We start from the raw sequence: 21,891 nt of genomic DNA, 5'->3' as shown, positions 1-21,891 counted from the left end.
CGGAGGGAGCAGATGGAATTCAGCAAATAGGAATCATTTTCTGAAGGTTGGACAGCCTTTGTTGGGTTGAGGTGTCTTGGGGAGCTATCACATCCCAGCCCAGCACAGCCCACAGCCACCCCCACCATGCTCTTACCTCCACTCCTTGCACCTTCAGTTTCATGTGATCCTCTCTGGTGGTTTTCCCGTCTTTCCTTTTTTTCCAGCAATATCCATCTTTCCTGTATTTCACTTTCTTTCTGTTGTACAGGATCATAGAACCATTCTGTGGTCTAAAAGCAAGAAAGAGGTTTGGGTTACATAAAGCAGCAAAACCAGACTGAAAGTGTCTATGGAACAATGTCCCATAGACCAGCAAAAGGCTCCACAGAACAGCAACAGTCGGGATTTGGTGTCAAATAAATGCTCCCCTTTTGCTGCTGTTACCTGGCTGGTGATGTCTGTGATCTGCAAACTCTTCCATGAGGATCTTGTACCTAATGCAGGAAGTGCCAGTTATAGGTTAAAGGAAAAAAAAAAAAGGAAGTCTGATAAATAGCAGACATTTTTACTGGATGTATTTTGATTGCTACATGCTGAAAATTAGAAGGAAAGAAAATTTAGGGGGAAAAAAGGGGATTGCTGTTATTTAATTACAATTTCTCTCTCTTGCTAACACATCAGCAGAATGAGATTCCAACCACCTCTAAGGCTCTACTGGGACATGGATGGTGGCTTAAAATAACAATAAACAAGCAAAAAAGAAGAGAAGGATAAAAGCACGAGCTTATACATTGGTTTCAGTGTTTTGCTTAGATCAGTGTTAGACAGGGAGTAATCTGCTCCCTTCTGAGCACCTTCTCGACTTCAAAGACACAGGAAAACTTTTTCCACTTAAAGCTGCGATGGCAATTTGAAATGTCCTTAAAGGCACGGTGATGCCCAGCAGACAAGAGCTGCTGTAGTTTGAATGTAGAGAGATTTTGCTGTTTCCTAAGCCAAATTACAACCGAGGCAAGTCTGTTGTAACACAGAAATAACAAATACCTTCCGAGCTGGGAGTCAGTGAGCATTTTTTCCACATACACACAAATATTTATTGCTTGTGGCCAGAAACCCAAGCCCCATCCTCCCAAAATACACCTCCTCCTATCCCCCAGCTCCCAGCAGCCTGGACCCAAGGGCTAGAGGAGGCTGTTCTTCCTCTCTTCCTCCTTCACATCACCCTGAAAAAAACCACTCGAGTGTCAGCACAGCCACGGTATCTGTTTGACAGCACTGGAGATAGAGCATTAATTCAGTGGAGGTATTATGTATCTCATTTCAATGTTTATGCTATAAACCTCCAGTCACTGCACGTGTCAGCTTAAACCCTTCTCACAACACCAGAGATCTCCCAGGCACCTTGGGGCTGTGTCCCATGGCTGAGGAGTCACCCGTGTGGTCAGGGCAGGCAATGAGAAGCAGAGAGCTGAGCTCCTGCCTGTGCCTCTGCCCTCACACACTTGGTGCTTCACAAAACACAGAGGAGCTGGAGGCTTCTGGTGCCAGGGAAATCCTGCTTCTCTGGCCCCCAGTGCCAGGCGGGCACAGGCAGGGCAGAGCTGAGCTCCGCAGCCTTGCTGCTGCTCTGCAGGGCTGCAACCAGGTTTCTTGATTTCTGCCATGAAAAAGGAACACGGTGAGAGGGCACCGGCAAAGCAGTTAACGAGATTTACAGAAAATAGAGTCCAATCAAACAAAATCTCTTAAGGATCTCTGGAGCGGTTTTCGATTTTGATAGGAGTGTATTGAGCTGCTTTAAGGCTCACAGAAAGCAGCTGGTTTTTAAAGATAACTTCATGAGATGAGATGCAATTTTAACCTGATCTACACTGCTGCTGCATTTCACCCACTGTAAGGAAGAAGAGAGGAAAGCTCTGCCCTGCTCATCCCTCCCTCAGCATTCAGACATAGCCCAGAGCAGCCAAATGATGGTGTGGGAAGACACAGGAGACGAGGCCTGCCGGGGATTCCCAGGGCGTGTGACAGATGTGACTCCAGCCCAGATCTCTGGGGGTTTGGCCACTCAGCCTGAATTTGGGGATTTCCTTTTTCCCTTTGCAGATGAGAGGGACAAAGTCACAAGGCTGAGCGCAGGCTGCAATTCTTGATGGGCTCTGGATTTCCTCTCCTTTACGAGCCTGTGGCATTTAAAAGCTGCCTAATCTCTATTTTGTTTTTTGCCTGTGGCCTGAGGGAAGGAGAGGGAAGGACAGGAAGAGTAATTGCAAAGCAGAAAGCCTTTTGTCTCAAGTATTGATGAGATCTGGAATGTTTTCCTCCCTCTCACCCTGCTATTTATCGCCAAGGCTCCCACGAATTGCCACAACAGCCTAAGAGCTACATTTGCACAAATTGTTCCTGCTACAGCCACGAGGAAGATCCTAAATTCTATTTTCCTACTTATTTTTAATGCAAACAATCATCCCCTGCAGCCGATGGATCTGAGAACCTGCTCACTGCTTTGGGTGACCCAGGGCTCCTGACAGTGCTCAGGAGTAATCCAGACTGATAAAGCAGAGTTTCCCTCTGTCAGACAAAGAGAGGGAGGAATGGAGGAAATGGGATTTCCAGGGATGATTTTCCAGAGAGGTCATTTTGGATTTGACACTCAGCTCAGCTCTGCATACTGACCTCTGGCTCTAAGTCCTGCTCTGAGTGGGTTTTGTTTCTTTTGGATTAAGTCCCTCACCTGGGTTATAGAAATCAAAACCTACTTATTTTCTTGTTAACAGAAACCAGGATGCAAAGAGGGAATAAAGAGAAAGCAAGTTAAGTTTAGGATATTTTGGTCAACTGATGCTTCATCTATTTCTCCATTAGTGCTCAAATTTAGGTCCCTCTGGCCTGAAGGACAGAGATTCCCCCTTAATCACATTACTGCAATATTAAAAATGCCTTTCAGCTTAACCAGCTCCCTCTAAATTGTCACATCGAGATGTGGTAAATGTCAGACATATCAGTTAATGAAAACTACGTTTTACTGCCTCAGGAGCTGGGGGTGCCAAAAGGGAATTGCAAATACTGCAAATCCAAAAGAGTCTCTTTTTCAAGATAACAGAGCAAAATCAGCCAGAACCATTCCTTGAGAAGGTCCATGGCTCTGAGAGTTATTTTTTATTATATCTTCTGCATTTATTCCAGTTGCAATCCAAGGAGGATATTTAAAGGACAAATATGGATGTTTAATATAGCTGCCATAAAGCAGAGGTACCACACACAGACCCTCCCTGTACCTCACCAGTGCACAAGCAGAAGCTGCCCCAGTGCCTGGGTGACAAAGCCCCTCCATCCCTGCCACCAACCACACTGAGAAATGGCTCCTGCAAACAGCTTGGCTGATGCCATTTTTCACCTGCATATTTTCTCTGGCTATGAAGTTATCATGGAGCCAAGGGACAACAGGAGGGGACTATCTTCCATCTTCTGAATCTATGCATGATAATAATGAGAAATTAACTTCTGCTTTCCCAAAGGAGCAACCTACTGATGCAGAAAGTGGCTGGGAAAAGCTGGAATCCTGGAGGAAGACATGAAAAGAGACAGCCTTTCAAGAAAATATTGCACCAAATCCTTATCCTCATTTCCTTAGGAATGCAAAGAAGACCAAGTCCTTGAACCTGTCTTCATCCAGGCCAGTGTGGGAACGGGGAGAAGTGCCAAGAGTGAGTGTGACAAGGTGCCTCAGCTAGTGCCCTGCCATGCAGCAGAGCAGGCAGAGCTCTGGGGCTAGCAAATACTGCAGGTGATCAACTCCAAGTAATGATCTATTTCCTTCTTCTCTGCACTGTTCTCACACTGCAGCAGTGATGGACGGGGACTGTCAGTCAGGACTGACATCATTCTCTCAGAAACATCTCATCTCTTATTTCTTGTTTCTGCCCAAGAAAAATATCTGATGACTGAAGTTATTTCTCCCTTGAGGAATGCTGCTCTTGAAGTCTTCATTTACCTTGACATTTCCCCCCACTCTACCTGTGGCTTATCAGAAGATTAAAGCCCAAATGGAAAACTGAAAGAGGAATCTCAAGCAGTTGCAGCCCTTGACATCTCACTGCCCTTGGCCATGAAGATACCTGGACATTCACTGCTGGTTGAGGAGGTCACCCAGACTCATTAAGGATGGAGGCACCCAAAGCCAAGGCAGAGCCACAACCCTGTCTCAAGGGCATCACCCACCAGCCCAGGGATGCACCTGGAGGATGCTGTAATAGGTAGATCACTTCCATACTGGCAGAAAGCTTTAAAATTGTATTTACAGGGGCAAATATTTTCAAGACTGTGGGGACTTTGTCCATCACAGCTGTTACACTGGCAGATCTCACAAAATTTGTTTGACAAACACTTTTTCCCCCCTCCTAAATAAATGCTTGGCTTTGACCCTTAGGCAATGATTCATGCTTGCCCTTGGGTTTCTTTTTGAAACCCCAGCATGTGCCCAGCCTGCACCAGAGGGACCAAAAACCAAAGAAAAGCCCCTCAAAAACTTGCAGACATTCAGACTTCACCATAACTGCTGGAAAGCCATGGCATCTCATGGGGAGAGGCTGCTGCCATTCCAACCTCCACTCTCTCAATTCAAGTTGGGATTATTGGCACAGCAACTGAAGGAATCATGGATTATATGTTTGAAATTTGTCTGATCTTTGAACTCTACAGGGATGAAATAAAGACTTCAGATAAGTCTTTTTATCCATGTAGTAGGAGGTAAAAATCACAAGGAAATGTAAATAGGCTGCAAGTTTTTTTAATCTAGAATTAAATGTCATTTCCATTTAAGACGTAAGTGAACTTCCTTCATATCTACAATATTTAAGAAGTTGAAGTCGAAAGTCACAGACTTAGCAATTTTATCCAGAGTTGTGGTTAACGCAATGGCTAATCCCATCAAGGGGGCATTAATTGGTGTCTAGATGCTCCTTCTCATAGCAGCAGTAGGCCATAAAACTTAATCCTTACCTCCTCTTTCCAGCATGTAGCCTGTGTTCATCAATAAAAGTAATGTGATTCATTAAGTATGGGAGTAATTACCTGCGGCTCCAACAAACAGGACTGAACAAGCCATGCCAGTGCCAAGTTGGCTTTTGTGCCGTCGCACACAACTGCCAGGGGCTGCCAAGGAAAGCCCTTCTGCAAGATCAGGATAAATGCTGATGGCTGCAACACGAGCTGCAGACTGCTGGGCATTTCCTTGGCGTGGGCTGGGATACCCACCAACAAGTCCTACCCCAAAAGCAGCTCCTTGGGGTTATTGAAGGAGTGATCAGGATGTTGGTGCCACACAACCACATCGTGAAGATATTCTGCTTGGTACAGAAGTGAATGCCTAGAACATCTGGGGCTCTGCTGACGGAGGCAGGACCCAATTGTCCTCCCAGCAGTGGTGTGCTGTAGCACAATGCAGGCAGGTGGCAAGCACAGCAGCTTCAGCTGAGAGTGACAGAGAGGCAAAGCCTTGCCTGTGCCCCCGTGGGTGTCCCTGTCAGGCTGCAGAGGCCAAGAGCAACGGGGCAGCTGCAGAATAACCTGGGAATAACAGCAACACCAACCAGCACCACTCCTTCTGTGCTGAGAGCTGTACTCACTAATGTGTCACAAATTAATGTCTTTGCTCTGTGTCCTTGCTCTTGACACAACTACAAAGCAGGTGACAGTGCTACCAGCACTAGTAAGAGTGAGATAACTAACACCAGGATCTGACTTCTCAGTAGTTACTTACTCTGCTGCCATTTAAGTGTATTGCAGCGAGCCCCTAAGTGTGAACTACACAGAAGACTCACACAGCACCTCTGCCTATCATGGCTACTCAGTCTGATGAATTCCACCATTATAATTTTCCTTTCAGAGCCAATTAGAAAAAAACAAAAACCACAGGTTAAAAACAAAGTAGATATGTTATTTACCCAACCAGGTAGGTGAGTTCTGCTCTCCCACTGACGTAGCAGGTCAGAACTCAGTTCAGCACCTTGTCTGGACCTCCCTAGGCAGGAAGATACTTCCAGAAACAGTGCTGTCCCAAAGCTGTATATTTAGTTCAAGCAGTTAACAACAGTTTTCCTCACATTTTACTCAGCAACATGATAATTCAAATGTTGATCACTCCGAACTCTGTAACAGACTTGAAAAAGAAATTAGAAACAATCTTTATGAACTCCTCAGCACACCGAGCAATTGAAGCCTCCTCATAACGATGTAGGACCAAAGACAGAATATTAAAATTGTCATTAAGTGGAATGCACATGAAATGTTAAAAAGTCTTTCTGCAAATTATTTCTTGATATAATGTCATGCTGTAGAACTAAATCTTAGTACAAGGTATGAAAAAAGCCAGTTAAATCAACTTTGTTCATTTAAATATAATTTTAAAGGAACTGGCATTCATCTCTTTATTGCTCAAGGATTTTTATCAATTTCTTTAGCCCTCATTTATTTCTCTTCATCCTCCCATGGGGCTACCATTTGATTTATTGGGAATTAATTCTTATAATTCATGAATGCTTTAAACTATTTTCAGATTAATCACCACCATCTCCACTGGTGCACCAAGGAGAGCCCCATTCCCTCTCTGTGCTCGCACAGACCAAAGGGCTCCAGCCCCCAGGTGCTAGCAGCCATTCTGCCTTATCAATTGCTCTCTCCATGGACACAGATTGTTACAGTGACGACCAAGAGCTCCAATTAACTTTTAAAAGACTTATTTGGAGACGGCCTCCTCCTGCGGGTGCTACTTCAGTTCTAAATCTGGTCACTTCCCAGTGCAGCAGCAACACGTGTGTGCAAATACTACTGCATTCTTATGTGGAAGGAAGAAAATGGAAGAAAAGTTCTATTTATTTAGTTAACTTACTTCCTGTTCCATTTCCCCACTTGTAACAACAACAGCTCCAGACTAACAAGGTTTCCACAACTGTGTTGAAGTGGGGCTGTACCTTGTTTGTGTCCAAAACACCACATATCAGGGAAATTTGCCAGGATGCACATGAACCATGTCCTTGGGCTCTGGCAGGTGTCACCTCCCCAGCACTGAGGCTGGTAGGAGCCACATGGGTTTTTTTAGTAATTGGGAAAAATCTCGCTGGGGATGGGAGGAGAGCAGAGGCACGAGGAAGAAAAAGGGTTCTCCCTCTGCTAGCAGCACACAGGTTGACTCATGACTTGAGACACTATAAAAACCCAAATATTTGAAAGCTGAATAATAATAAATTCATTATAACTTTTAATTGAGAATCACTCCAAATCATAAATGCAGTTCAACAGCTGATGAAACTTCTAACACTGCAAGCAGCAAAACAGCAAAGACTGGGAGGAACTGGTGATGTTGGTATGGGAGGGAGCAACTCCCCAGCTGTGGTCCAGTAACACATCTGTCCCCCGTCAGCACAGCCAGGCCTGATAGAAGATGGGCAGAGCACTACAAAAAAGGGCTGGAGAGGGAACACAGTGCTGCTCAACAGCCACCAGCTCACTCTGTCCAGGCAAAAGCATTATTTGCAATATTGCAATTCAATTTAAAATGTTGATTTGCCTTGGACTCCATCGATTGCTGGGACTCCATTGATTCCTGATTAAGAGTAACTATGCACATAAATCTGGATTAACCTAGAAACCAGAGACACTCAAACTGTCCCAGAAGCTGGGATGATTGGGATGCCCCTCCTAAGCCCACAGCCAGGACTATCAGCTCTCTGTAGGGCTCAATCTTAGGACTGAGCCAGCTGTTGAAGTCAGTTTTAAGATGGGGTAACACAAGCAACCCCAGCCCTGTCCAGGCAAAGTGAGTGCTCCCAGAGAAGGAGGGCAGAGCTCACTGTGCATCCTCCAAATGTGTTCAAGCCTGACCAAGCCTGAGCTCTCTTCAACAGGCACCAACAAGGCTGCCCCGCAGCAGCCTGTTCTCAGCCCTTCCTCTGTTTCAAATGAACCTCACAAATATAATCTGTTTATTTATATCAATTTAGTCCCATCAATTAATGATGACAAGGCAATTAACTAGAATGCCAGACAGTAAAAAATAACCACATAATGCCTTCTTTAGAGGAAATCTATTATGTAATTCCAATCGGTCTTCATTAACACAAAGTATTCCAGTAAAAGGTAGTAATCTAGTTATAGTCTGTGAAATATGAAGATCTGCAAAGTAATTTTTCAGAATTAAGGGTATTTTTTAGTCAATAAGAAGAAAACCTGTTTGCATTTTTTCTGCAAAAAACTTTTTTTGCAAAAAACTTCACAACTCCGTAACATAAGGTGTTGGTGCTGAGCAGGCTGTGCAATATCACCAAAGAGTCAATAAATTCCATTCATCCTCTCCCTTCTCCACAGTGTTTGGGGCCTGGATCAAGCTGAGAGCATGGCTTGCACCCATTTTTTCCATCCCCCATCCAATACTCACTGCACAGGTGCTGGCACCAGAGAAAGGAGTCTCAAACCACCAATTGTGGTGGTTTTCAAACACCCTGACAAGCAGGTATTGTACTAATTAGTGTTCAAATCAGGGTTCAAAGCTCTGTTTAGATGATGATGCAACACCCCACTCATCCTAGCCATGAGCTCTCCTTCACACACTGGCTCCAACAACTGCCATGAGTGACAGAAGAATGGCACAGCACGACCTGACCTGGCTCATTCCTACCTGATGGACTGAGCAAGTAACTTGTGCACAGAAGAAAGACAACATACGTGCTTCAGTATCTCATGTGAGGAACTTCAGAATTACCAGTGTTTTAATGGTACTAACCTGATTTATCAATTGTATATATTAAAGATTCAATTTTTAGGGAAAATGAGATGAAAAACATGAGTCCACAAAACAATCAGCTTCACATGGAAATACACATTTTCTAATTTTAAGCCTTATTCCCCTTCAAACTTATTAATAAACTAGTTGATAAGAGAGAATTAACCCCAAATATAGAAAATCCTGCAAACAAAGAACACAGACAAATATAAAAGTAGTCAACCACTTCTCCAAAACATTCCCAAGCTGTTAAGTACTCTCGACTTAAAATTTCTAATGAAGCAGCTTAAAAATCCCAAATTCCTCCAGGAATGTGTTTACAATACAAACTCAATTATTGTCTTATTCTGATGCTTATCTTTTTTTACACCCTCTCAGCTCATCCTACTTTGGAATTTAATTACATTCCACTATTTTTAGTTCAGATGAAATTACACATTTTCAGATTAATTTAGCCTAAACCAAGTTTTGTTAACAGCCAGTTCTTTTTCTATCATGCCCTAATTTGTGACCCTACAAGTCAGCATGAATTACCCTTTTAAACCTTGTGCCACCCCACCATAAAGCCATGCTCACTGTCCCCAAACCCAGCACAGCACCCAGCATCGCTGGGTCAAAGTTTGCCCAATTTCCCTTGATCAAAACCCTCCTTTTTCTCTTACCTCTGTTATTTTCCGAGCTCGGTTGACAGAGAACAGTTAAGGGGTGACTGTTCCCTACACACTGGTGCAGGGAAGGCACGGCCTTTTCTGAGTAGTTACAATCCAAGGATGTTCTCACAAGGACGTTTCAGCTCAGCTGTCACAGGACAAGCACAAGATGGGACCCGAAGCAGGCCCAGCACTCGGCTTCCCCCAGACCAAATACCAGGACAAGAAGCATTCCCTGATGCTTCCCACGGTAGGGGAATCCTGGCCTCTCCCCTGTGGGACTCAGATTCAGTCAAAGGAAGAACTGAGAGTTTCTAGCCAGGCAGAGGCCTGGGAAAGTGCTGGGAAAGAATGTAAATAATTATTTATCTCTCTTGTTTTTCACATTGTTTATAGTTAAGTTCTATCACTGTGCATCAAGCACTCTGCACCAATGGTGTGGGTTGTTTTCACTTCAGAACAAATGGATTTGGTCCTTGCGAAGCTCTGTATAAAAGAGTGGTGCATTTTGAATAAACAGGAGTTTACTCTCAACAGCCTTCTGAATCAGAGTCTTCTTCATTCCCGTCCTGCCTTGACAGCAACACTCCCCAGCTGCCTGAATCCAAGCACGGCCTCCACAGCTTTCCTCTCACCTCCCTCCCACCAGTTGTGATCTTATGCAACTGTCAAATCCTTGGCATGTTTGAAACCTACTTGTTCAGGCGCCAAGTGGAGACTCATCTAATCCCTGCAACCAGTCACATGCTGCAACTGTGCTAATGCCATGCAAGACTTTCACTTTCCAGAACTTCACCAGATTTTTAATACCGGCAAGAAACTAGGATTAAATGTTAGCTCTGTTAGCATTCAGGAACACACATAATCACAGGATATGATTCTATGCAGGTGCTTTTATTGAGAGCTCTGGGAATCAAGGGTGCAGACCCAAATCTGACTGCGACACGGCTTTCGAGCTGAACGTATTTTATATTCTATCATTATATAACTTACATATTAATTATTAAACTTATATTGTTCTATTATATACATTGACATGAGTTTCTCGTGATCTTTCTTAGGCCCCTGACCACAATTTCTCATGATTATTCTTATGATTAAACAGTAATTATATTTAATTACTAAACAAGCATCACATCTATAAGGTATATCATTTATCATGCACTAGCTACACAGGTGCAGTTTTAGCAAGGTACAAGGCCTTCATGTACCCAGGGTATTTATTTTTACAGGGCCTACTAAGCTTAATTTCCCTTTTAACCCTAAATACCCATGACTTTAAAACCCTTTTACTATTAGCTCCCCTATGAAGTACATAATCTGAAGAAAAAAACCCCAAACCCTAATCATTTGATCCTTTTCATACATTACTAGAGTGCCCTCATATCCTTCCTAATGGCAGAATCCCCTCTCTAACTACTGCCCACTCTGCACATCAAAATTACAACAGTGGAATTGTGTCCACACATCATCTGCTTTGGTTGATTTCCCACCTGCACATGCATCTGGCTGTGACCAAATACTGTCCCACCCAATATCAGGAATTTTGGTAAAGGCAGGTGTGCAGACTAAAGGAAGTTGTAATAAATACAAAAGTCCCTCCACATCTGGGATCTGTGCAGGATTAGAAGTGACTTTTTTATAAATTTCAGAAGTTAAGGAGTTGAGAGCAAGGACTGAAGAGGAAAAGAAACCAGAGAAGAGCAGCAGTTAGAAAAGCCTGGGAGTAAAACCAGCAGGAGAAGAGGAGGCAGAACAAGCACACAAAGCTGAGATTATACAATTCTACAAATCTTTCACATCCTAAATTTGAAGCAGAGCACAAAATACTGCCCTGCTCTTGGCTAGCACTGTTCTCAAAGGCCACAGTTTATCAAAAAAAGTTTGCTGCAAAAAAAGTTTGGTTGGGTCTGGGATTACAAATGCCATTGAGCAGGGAGATAGGTCCCCACACCACGTCACCACCAGTGCTACCATCCCTGGCCTGAGGCATCTGCCTGAATACTGCAAAGTGGAACTGAGAAGGTGAACAGTGGAAGAGCCATGTTCCACCTTGGCACTGGGAGTTGGGACTGGGCACTACTCGGTGAACCCAATGTCACCTTACATATGGAATATTTTCTTGGCAACTGGTCCAACAGTGTCATCGCTTCTTAGTTGTTGACACATCCTGTTACACAGCAAAGATTGGTACCAGAGTTTTAATTTAATTACTGTAAATAAACCAAGCAACTTGGCTGAATGGCTTCATGAGTTACCAGCCCAGTTGAAGGCCAGGACCTATAATCCTCCTGCAGCGCTGCTCCACGTGACATCCCAGGTAACAACTGCTACAGCAGTCACTGCTTCCAAAGATCCAGACAAAGCCTTCAGAACAATTTGGGTTACAGCCCCAACTCTGCACCAGCCCACTTTGGCTCCTGGCTGTACTGTGCTTCCAGGAGCAGCCCCATTGGTGCCCTGCAGCACTGCTGCTTCCAAAGTCCTTGCAATTGTGTGCAGGTCATGATTCCAGCCCACGCTGCTGTGGATGAGCTTTGTGAGGCTGCAGAGAGAACTGATGGCACCCCAGAGAAACAGGTCAAACAGGGACTCTTGGACATGCTGCTAGAAGAGGTTTAGTCTCTCTTAAGAAAATGCAGAAAGGTTCCACAATTATCACTTTGTTTCCTTTGCTTGTAACCGTGTAAATCAACCCTTAATACCCTGTTTACTCACTGCAGCAGCATAAGAGCAGGGGGAAACACAGGAGCCATTTAGCCAGAGAGAATTAAATAAAATAGTGGGAACATCCCACAAATACCAAAGTCAATTAATTCATTTGTTACAGGGCAAGAGTCCTGCATAATTTGTCCTCTGAGTAGTTTATTTTACCTAATTGCTTATCCAGCAAGAAGATCTTCCCTGCATGACCCATTTGCTGTGCAAGAGGCTCGACTGATGAGAAATAAATGGTCACCTTCCAGAGGGCATGGAGTGGCAGCAGGCTCCATATGCTGCTCTGGTCCTCAGACCCACATCCAAGGAGAGGAATGCACCCAACACCTCATAAGCAGGGTGAGCACTGGTGTCCAGGTTCTCCTGAGAAAACCAGGAGACCACATTTCCCCTTTCCAGGACAAGCAGGAGAAGGGAAGGCTTGCAGCACACCCCACTAAGGCCTTACTTACAGCCAGCTGCACTGCTGCAACTCACAGCAATGTGTTCACCCATCACTCTCCTTTTACAAAAGCACTTAAGGCAACACAACAATTCCAGTTGTGAGGGTGGAGCTCTTTGTCAGCCACATCACCCTCTCAGCTTCTCTACTAGTCAGAGCAGAGGCAGAACCAAATGGCTTAATGCCTCACTTGTCATCTCTTGTCTGTAAACATTGCTGAGGAACAGGCGTCAGAAACACAGCCACCTTCAGCTGGACAAAAGATGAAACCAGGACAGATGTTATCGGTCTCATCAACATTTGGTAAATTGAACAGTGAAATGGAATAGCCTTATTTATCTTAATTTCGTTCATCCTTGACATTTACAAAATAAATACAGGAATAATACTATGGGCACAATTCACTCTCACTGATGGCAGCAGGAATCACACGTGCTCTGACAAAGGACAGGGAGTGACATGGCTACTGTCTGCTGGAAGCAGAGGGGAGGGTGCCAGAGGATCCCCAAAGGATCCACCAGTACCCCTCAGCTCAAAACTTCCCTGCAGCACCAAATACATCCTCGCAGACCATGCTGACAGGAGAAAGGACTGCAAGATGATGCTTGGAGATTGGCTGGGCAGCAGGTTTCGAGTCACCACCAAAGAGGCAACAGGATTTCTGTCAGGAAAGCTTCCAGTTTTCACATTCTACCAGGAGGCTTCTGATGGGCTTTTACTGATGCTTCATCTCCCTCAGAATCAATAGCAAACAATAATCCCACGACTAGGTATAAATCATGTTGCACAACTCAGCAAATCATCACGTGGGATGCCTCCGGACAAGGCCACTTCTTTATTTCGAGAAACAGTACCATTAATGGTTTCTGCCTGCCAAGCAACCAGATTCCCACTTCACAGCACTGGAAATCTCTCCATTTTGCACTGAGTTCAGCCACTGTCTCCACTTATTGTGGAGCAAATATGGGCAAAACTCATCTCAGCTCGTGGGTAGGTGGTGGGTGTTGGTGCTGGGGACGAGCCAGGGAGGCAGAGGGGCTGTGAAGGGACAGATGCCCACCTGCCCTGACACCAGTCCTGAGACATGCCCACCTGCCCAGGGCTACAGAGTGGCTCCTAAAACCCCTTTTACCACTTGTCATCCTGGTGATGCCACTTCAGGTGCATCAGCCCCAGGCAGCAGAACTGCACTGTCTGTTTACAGGAAACAAAGCTGCTGCAGCACGAGTCAGAAACTCAGCACTCCCACAAACAGCAGCTCTGGAAAACCCCAGCAGCACCTTCCCTCATGTCACTTTACATCCTGTCAGTAACTTACAGGAAACAAAAGGGCCCATCAGAGTTATCCAAGGGTGTGAGACTTTAGGTACATCTGTAATTAAAACACAGACACCAAAGCTGAAAAGCAGTGCCATAAAGCAGATCATTTTACAGCTGGCTGGGCTCCCTCTGATGTACTTGAGAACCATTTTTAAGTGACATAAAGTTTAACATACCGGTACATCTGCCTACCCACCAGATTCTACACGGAATTTAAAATTTAATTATATTAAAGTATTGTTACAGTGCGCATAGCAAGAATGCCAACCAAGTGTAACTTGAGGAGAATCTTTGCCAGATTGTTGTGAATCTGTGTTTTCAGGACTAGGAAGAAAAAGAAGAAAATCAAACCTGAACACCTGTATCAGTGCTCTCAGCTTCATTATTGCTCACCCACCAACTGCTCCACATTTGGGCTGAGCAGCGTCACACACTTGTCCAGTGTTTCACTACAATGTCAATGCACACCTACAGCACCTCAGCCTGCCAAGCAATTACTCCTCACACCACAGCAAAAGCAAAGCCTGCTCACTGCCTACACACGCTTATTCAGCACCAAAAGGAAAACCTCAATGTCTGCAGGCAGCTCCTCATCTTTCAACAACCACAACACAAACCAATCTGTCCTCTCCAGGCTGAGCAGCAGATCCTCTGGGATGCTTCCAGCTGCTCTGCATACACAGGCACAAACATCCTCCCCCCAGTTCCATGTTACCAGCACATGCTGGCTAACATTCCAATGGACAACTTATGAAACACTGTGCTTGTCATATAAGACACTGTCCCCATCATGAAATCAAAGCATCAATCCCCTGGCACAGGGCATCCTCTGCTCTGGGCTCGGGTGCCCAATCCCTGCCAGCCCAAGAGGGTCACAGTGCCTTGTTTCAGCACCCCACTCCAACCTCAGGGCCAGGCTTCCTGGATGGAAAAATCCTTGTCAATAAATAAAGAACCCAAATAAATAGTTTATTTTTTCATCAGGTGCTGTTTGCAGCCATTAAGATGCAATAGGCAGTTCCTGGATGGTGTTTTTGACACAGAGAATGTATTGGAAGAAACAAGAGAATATCATTAAGGGTCAATTAGGAGCAACTTAAAGGTTATTTTTGCATATCTTACCTCCTGGACAAAAGAATGTTCTCCAGTGCCCTATGAGAATATAAATTAAGTTGCAAAAATCTTTAAAATGCAACAAAGACTCATTTTGTTGCCATTTTGAACATCCTGAAGAACAAACAGCAGGTCTTCTGCCACTCTGCAGCCTGCACATATGACACAGAATGGCAGGTCCAAGGTGGTTCCAAAACAGCCATCAAGCCCTGTCCTTCATGGCACACTTTGATAGGAAGCACAGAATGCTGGACAATATTCTGCCAGGTCTGGGTGTGACCATCAGAAGCCCAGCCCAACAGCTCTTCCAGCTTCTCAATTCCACCCAGGACAAGGGCAGCTCCTCACTGATCTGCCTTGCAGTCTGGGAACCCCAGTCACAGGCCCAGTACAGGGGGCTCACGCACTGAGCAGCCTCCTCAGCCCTAAGCATCCTCCTACATGGGATCAGGAACAGTCAGAGCCTGCCAAATACTGAATGTCAGTGCTGTCCAAAGCCACGTTATCTTCCCTGGCCATACCCATTGACAGAAAGACCTACCAAACCTTGCTGCAGGCAGATGGGTTTGCTGAATGACTTCACTGCTTTGTTATCAAATAATTGCTTTTTGTGTCTATTCCATGTTTTCCAGAGGTCTCTTCTCCTCCAAGGGGCAATACTGCAGGATTCTTATGAGTCCACATAAAGAGAGCATCCCAATACTGTGTGTCTGCAAAGCCAGGCAGTGGGGGCAGGTGTTCATGGACCAGCTGTGGAGCCACCATCACTGACACATCTCCCTCTGACACGTGGGAAAGCCCAAGCCTGGTGACCATGCACAGAGGCAGCAGAGCCATTGGTGGGCTGGAAGAGCCAACCTTCAGCCTCTGTGCCCGGTGAATACACAACAGAAACACAGACCTCTTGCCTTGGTTGTCCGAGTTGGCCAGTGACATCTTCTGCTGTGACACAGCTCTTCTGAGCTGCCAGCAGAACACAGAGAAAAAAACCAGCTCTCCCAGAGGAGCAGCACACACCAGGCTGGATTTGCCATGGGAAGAATTCAGAAGGAATACTTGAAGACCACAGCCTGAGTCAGACCAGGCATCTGGATGGCTCCCAGCAACTCTGCCCTTAGGTCACTTTACAATCAACACGGTGAGCTGTTAAAAGAATTCATTATTGGTGTCTCAACACCCCTGGACCACAGCAGCTAAAAATCTATAGGAACGAAGGACTCTTAAAACCATCTGTGCACTGTTTATTCTCCTCAGGGACAATAATGAGAAGAAAATACTGAAAGCAGTGAGAAGAAAGTGTTGAGAGTCATGAAATCTATAAAGTGTAAAGAGAGATGTGCCACATTTAGCAAGGATTATGTCAAGCAGCATCCTGAGCCAGGAGTGCTGACAGCACACACACACTGCCTTCGACAGAGGAAAATAGGTCGTACGCGACCCCAGACAAGCCAGCAGAGCTCCCAGCAGCACGAGCAGAAAACCCAAATTTCAGCACTGCCCACAGGCAAGGTTAATGGTCCTGGATCCTATGGAGAGTACGAGCCATATGAGAGAGCAGGACCTTTAAAACGTGCCTTGAAAGTCTAAGCAAGGTCTCGAGAGGACTTTTATTTGCAACAAGCACAAGGGGAGAGGACAGAACTTTTGCCACCAATCACTGCTCTGGACAGTTGCTTTTCCACAACCTCCAGCTCCCATGAGTTGCTCCACGGGGAGCCTCTGTCTCATTTCCCAGCAGCCAGGACATCCTGGCAGCAGCATCCACCCATGCAGAGGGACAGCTCTCACATAGAGCACACTGGAAAGGTGTGCTCACAAGGTAATGGCCTAACACAGTGAATTAATTCCAAAGCACAATTGTTTTCAATCTTCATTTAAACCCAACCTTACCTAATCTCACTTTAATGACATAGGAAATGGAAATTCCCTTAATAATGTAAGTTATGAATATTTATTACCCTATTTTTTACCTTAAAACTGAGTAATTCAATTAATTTTACTATTAATTATTTAATACAGAATTAATATATCGCAAAATCCTAACTTTTCTTTACAATGCTGCTGATATCCCAGTTACGGGATGTTCCTTACGCTGGACTGATGGACAGGTAAGGCACAAGGTGTGCTTCCTGGGCAATGGGCACCTGGACAGGAGGTGGGGAGACTCCAGGGACTGCACATATCCTGCTCTCACTGTGGAGTAGGGCTGGTCCCACCAGCAATCGCCCTGTGTCCTTTCCAAGACATGAAGCAGGAAGGGGTAGAAACACATCTGAACTGCATTCCCAGATAGAAAACTGACCTTGCAGCTTCTGGGCACAGCCAAGGCTTTTCCATTGCCTGGGGCCTACATGTGAAATAGTGAAGTCACCTCAGATTGCTCAATAATATTTTTAAAATACTGTACAAATACTAACAGCAGAAGGCACCTGGAAACAGAGAAGCAAAGTATCTTCCTCTGGCACAATGCTCCTGGACTCAGAAAATTGACTTTGTCATTGAAATTCCAAAGTAAATAACAATTAAGTTCTACTTGATATATAAATGTCAAGTAATTTCTTTTTTTGTCATCGTGATTTGCATTTAAACTTGGAAATGTCAGACACTTGGCCCTGCTGCATTAGCAGAACGCTTCCCCCGCCCCGCTGACGGAACACCCGCTGCGGATTACCCAGCACATCATCAAGTAACCAAACACCATTCCAAGGGAGCCTCAAGGTCGACGCTTGCGAGGTGTACTTGCTAATTTATGTTGATCAACTGGAGCGCTCAAAAGACTATTGTAATAATGCTCCAGTACATTTATATCTGTGTATTCAATCAATTGGAGTCGTTCAGCGAGAAGTTTCATAAAAAAGTAATTTTAGGGACTTTTTCCGAAGGTTTGTCACCGCTCCTTCAATGCCACCACAATGGCAAGAGGGCCTCCCCTCCATGCCCATGACTAAAGCAATACCCAACCGTGCTGTAAACATGGGAATGTCTCTTTGGGAAAGAGATGAAAACATTCAGAACTGCAAGCCTGGCTCTGAAGCAGCTCCAAACCAGCTCGTCCCTCATTGCCACACTCTGCCTTAGCTCAGTGACCTGTGAGGCACCACAGCCCAGCCTGGCCTGACCCTCTGCAGCAGCTCCTTCACCGGTGGCTGGGCTGGACAGCACCAAAACCCCTCACCAATATGAAACCTCTGCCCACAGCTCCCACAGGCAGCGTCCAGCCGTGCCCGGAGCCCCCATGGCATCCATCCAGCAGTGACTCCTCACAGCACACTATACATCATCGTATTAGGAAACTCTCTGTGTGTCAGTGGTGCAATTAATTTTTATTAATTTTCTGAGATGAAATGAGTAGCACCCACAGCAGCAAACAAAGAACAGGGAGTGTTCCAGTTCAGTGCCAAATCGATGTCATTAATTCTGTAATACTGATTGTAGCAACTCAGCATTTAACTCTTCCAATTAATTTTTATATAAAAAAAATTAGAAAACTAACCGAACAATTTCAGAAGGACCTTGAACTCATGTCACAACTTTCCTTCTCCTGGGACATTCTTTCTTCCAAGTGTAAACACACAAGAGGAAGGTAAGGAAATGTTCATCAGAAAATTATTTTCATGCATTGCCTTTAGCAAACCAAGCTCTAAAGATCAGAAGATGCTGCTACAAAAACATTTATAATCTCCTATCTTTAATGATACCATGTAGAGCCAGACTAGCTAATGTGTTTTCTGACCCCTTAAAAGGCTTCTCTGGCAAAGGCTTAGCCAGAAATTGTTTTGAATTAATTCTGAAACTGGGATTACCAAATCAGAAAAAACTACTGCTGATATTTAACTGAATTACCTCCTGCTCTGCAGCCAGGGAGAGCCTCACAGCTGCCACCATTCAGGAAAGATCCATTCAGGGCCCCTCCACCACTATGACAGCTCCAGGTCTTGGAGAACCACTGAGAAAGCAATTGCGTTTCCCACATCTCCTTCCCAGGTGCTACACACTTTAATATGACAAGCAAATGCATTACTTACCAATGTCACAAAAATATACAGTCTGGGGGGGAGAAAGCCCACAAAAGTAAAACAACACAGCTCTTTTATTCCCATATTTCATGGAAAGCAGGTCCTCTGTACATCCCACCTGCAGCTGCATTGCAAAGGTGCAGAGAAGGTCTCCACGTCCATCCTCTCTTCAGCTGGGTGCTGTGGAACACCTGGAATCAATCTGTGCTATTTGTTAGGGCGGCACTGCTCCCCGTGTCCCACTGTGACCTCTGTCCCTGCTCATGGCAGCAGGAGGTGATGCCAAACCTGGAGCACGCTGCTCCGGGCACCTGCGGCACCGGCCCCTGCAACGGATGATGCTGGGATGCAGGATGCTAGAATAGGCTTTTCTCTCACCTGGGTCCCAGCAGGCTCCTTCCAATGGCCCAGCCCTCTGCAATAGGAAATGGGTGGATTGGGAAAAAGAAAAACAGCAAAACCCCAGCAAGACCAGAAAGCAAGAGTCGTTCTCTGCGTTAGTGAGATGTATGGAGCCAGAACATAGCTGAAACAGCAGAAAACATCCACAGCCAAAACTCCATGTCTGGGTTCCCAGGGGAGCAAGAAGTTAAACATTTATGGCAGCACGAAGAAGACATGACATTTACTGAATAATAAACTGCAAACATGTCTGTTAATGCAGCTTTTTGGGACCTCCTCACCATCAAACACTTAACCCCAGCAAGGGAAACACCAGAACGCAAACAATCCCCGTGCCCGTCTATGAACAGGCGCACATGGTGGGGCTGGTGCTTTTTTATTTATTTAAAGTTAGAGGCAAGGAAACTCTGTCAAGATAAACAGCCCATAACCTTGCTCAGAGACTTCAGATCTGCTCATCTGAAAGGATACAATTAAATCCTGAGCAATCGGGTTAAAACTTTAACCTGCCAAGACTGTAGCTGTTTCATTTTTAATCAATCTGATTTCATTCAATAAAATGCTCATTAAGGCAATTAATGAGAGTTTGGTGTCACAAGCCATCAGGCATGACTGGGAGTTTCCACTTGGTGGTCAAGGCATTGATCAGTGAGTCAAGTCATCAGCGCGAGAGTCAATGTGCTGAGCAGGAGAACATTACCTGGTTTTGGGGGAGGTTGTTAGCCACTCCTCATGCTTTTCAAACGTTATTAAATAAGCTGCAATTTCCTGAAAGAGAAATGCAGAAAGAAAACAGAGTTACTTGCATGGCTGTGCTGGGAACTGGAAAGTTTTATAACAGAGACATGGAGCCGCCTACCCCGGGGCCAGGCTGCAGCTGAAATCGGGTTTTGACTGACAGAGCGCACTCAGTAAATGTTCACATCCACGCCACCAAGGCCAGGCTTAAACAGGACAATGAAGAGATGCAAATGAGGAAAGGCATTAACATTTTCCAGCACAGAGAATTTGCTGGTAACTGTGGTGACCACGGCATCGCCGAGAGCCCGGTATGACGTCAGGAAGCAAAGGGGAGGGTAGCGACAATACGGACACAGGGAGCTAAATAAAATATTTATAAATAGAACAGCATCACTGCAGAGAGAATTACTGAATTATTAATCGTTGCCATAAAAAGCCAGCGGGTGACATCAACATAAGTCATTGCTCCCACTTGCAGGAATGATACGGGCGATTACTTCCAGATCAGAACCGATTTGTTTGCAGGAAATTATCGGCACCAGCGACATAATTCACGACAGTGCCTCAAACAGGCCTGAGGAACACGGGAGAGAGGTTCATCCATTTCCTGGGTACAAACCCAGAGTGGTCAAAAGGTGACAAATGTCACCACACCAACAGTGTCCCGATATCCCATGGACTCCTGAGACTGTGCTGAAAATAAGCCCCCTACAATATAGCCAGAAAAATGTAGGGTTTTGATGGTTATCTTCCAAAAATTACCACCCAGCTCTCAGAGGGGCCTGCATAGCAAAATCTGAATGAGTGAGGTCAGCGAAACTGCCTTCAGTGTACAAATGCCTCAAATCAGACCCCCAAACCACATGCAGTATCATCTCCAGAGCCACTGCAGCAGAAGTGTCCCCAGGCTGTAACTCCCAACAGCACAACACACGCCTGTGCCAGGGTTTTCCACCAGGAGAGGTGTTTTTATTATTTTTTTTTTAGCTAGCTCTATATAAGGGCTGTCGCTTACAGTACCAAAGCTAAAAACCCCCACAATGCTCTCCAACCAGCTGGCCCAAGCATCTGCTAGAGCCACAAAATGCAATTATATTACTCCCAAACGAGACGTAAAAATATCTTGTTTCCAATACTCTTGGTTTTAAGACTCATACTTAATGTCCTCTGGGCATTGCGGCGGTGCCAGATCTCCGTGTTATGTACTTTATTAGAGCTGTGTGAATGTCATATTAATGACTCCTGACCAACATGTTTACACTGCAAATAAATTCTCCTGGAATCCATCGATGCACCCCTTGTTTCCCAAGCCAGTCTCTGCAGGTTTAAGGGATCCCCATACACACAGATGACAGAGCAGCGACATGAAGCTCCAAAAACTCCTCTTTTTAATTTATGTCTAGTGGCTAACAGCTGAATAAAATTCAGCATCAAAGAAAGCCTGTGCAGACCTCCACCACCGACACTGATAACTTTACCAACCCTCACAGTTTCACAGCAGCTGCACCTGAATCAGATGCAAGTGCTGAAGTCTAGATACTACATGGGCAAAAAGTCTGACCCCAGATTTTCCACAGGCTAAAACCATGTAACTAAAATTCTTCAGAAAATATGGAAAAAGATCTCTGGGGTTTTTTAAAGCCAGTGCAGTAATTCCACCAAAAGTACAGCAATCAGCAGAGCTCTATTCCCAACCCATCCCACATTATGTGTTCTCAGCTCACTATGCTA

General features: G+C 45.1%; 1 protein-coding gene across 19 annotated transcripts in view; it reads right to left on the bottom strand.

Annotated features, from left to right (window-relative positions):
• The window catches only part of CAMTA1 (calmodulin binding transcription activator 1), a 225,140-nt gene that overhangs the window by 155,539 nt on the left and 47,710 nt on the right, over nt 1-21,891 (bottom strand). For 17 of the 19 annotated variants that reach the window (XM_085558864.1, XM_085558865.1, XM_085558856.1 and 14 more), the window contains 2 exons: nt 20,120-20,187; nt 137-272 (listed from right to left, as the gene is read on the bottom strand). In XM_085558864.1, coding sequence (XP_085414990.1) covers nt 137-256 — 120 coding nt within the window. In that variant the 5' untranslated portion in view covers nt 257-272; nt 20,120-20,187. Of the gene's footprint in view, nt 1-136; nt 273-426; nt 447-20,119; nt 20,188-21,891 lie in introns of those variants that run through there. The other 2 variants (XM_085558868.1, XM_085558869.1) reach the window with 2 other exon arrangements.

This window comes from Lonchura striata, chromosome 21 (genome assembly GCF_050655825.1).
Source record: "Lonchura striata isolate lonStrDom1 chromosome 21, ASM5065582v1, whole genome shotgun sequence".
Lineage (NCBI taxonomy): Eukaryota > Metazoa > Chordata > Aves > Passeriformes > Estrildidae > Lonchura > Lonchura striata.
Note: the sequence above shows the minus strand (reverse complement) of the source record. Positions and strands in the feature narration are given on the sequence as shown.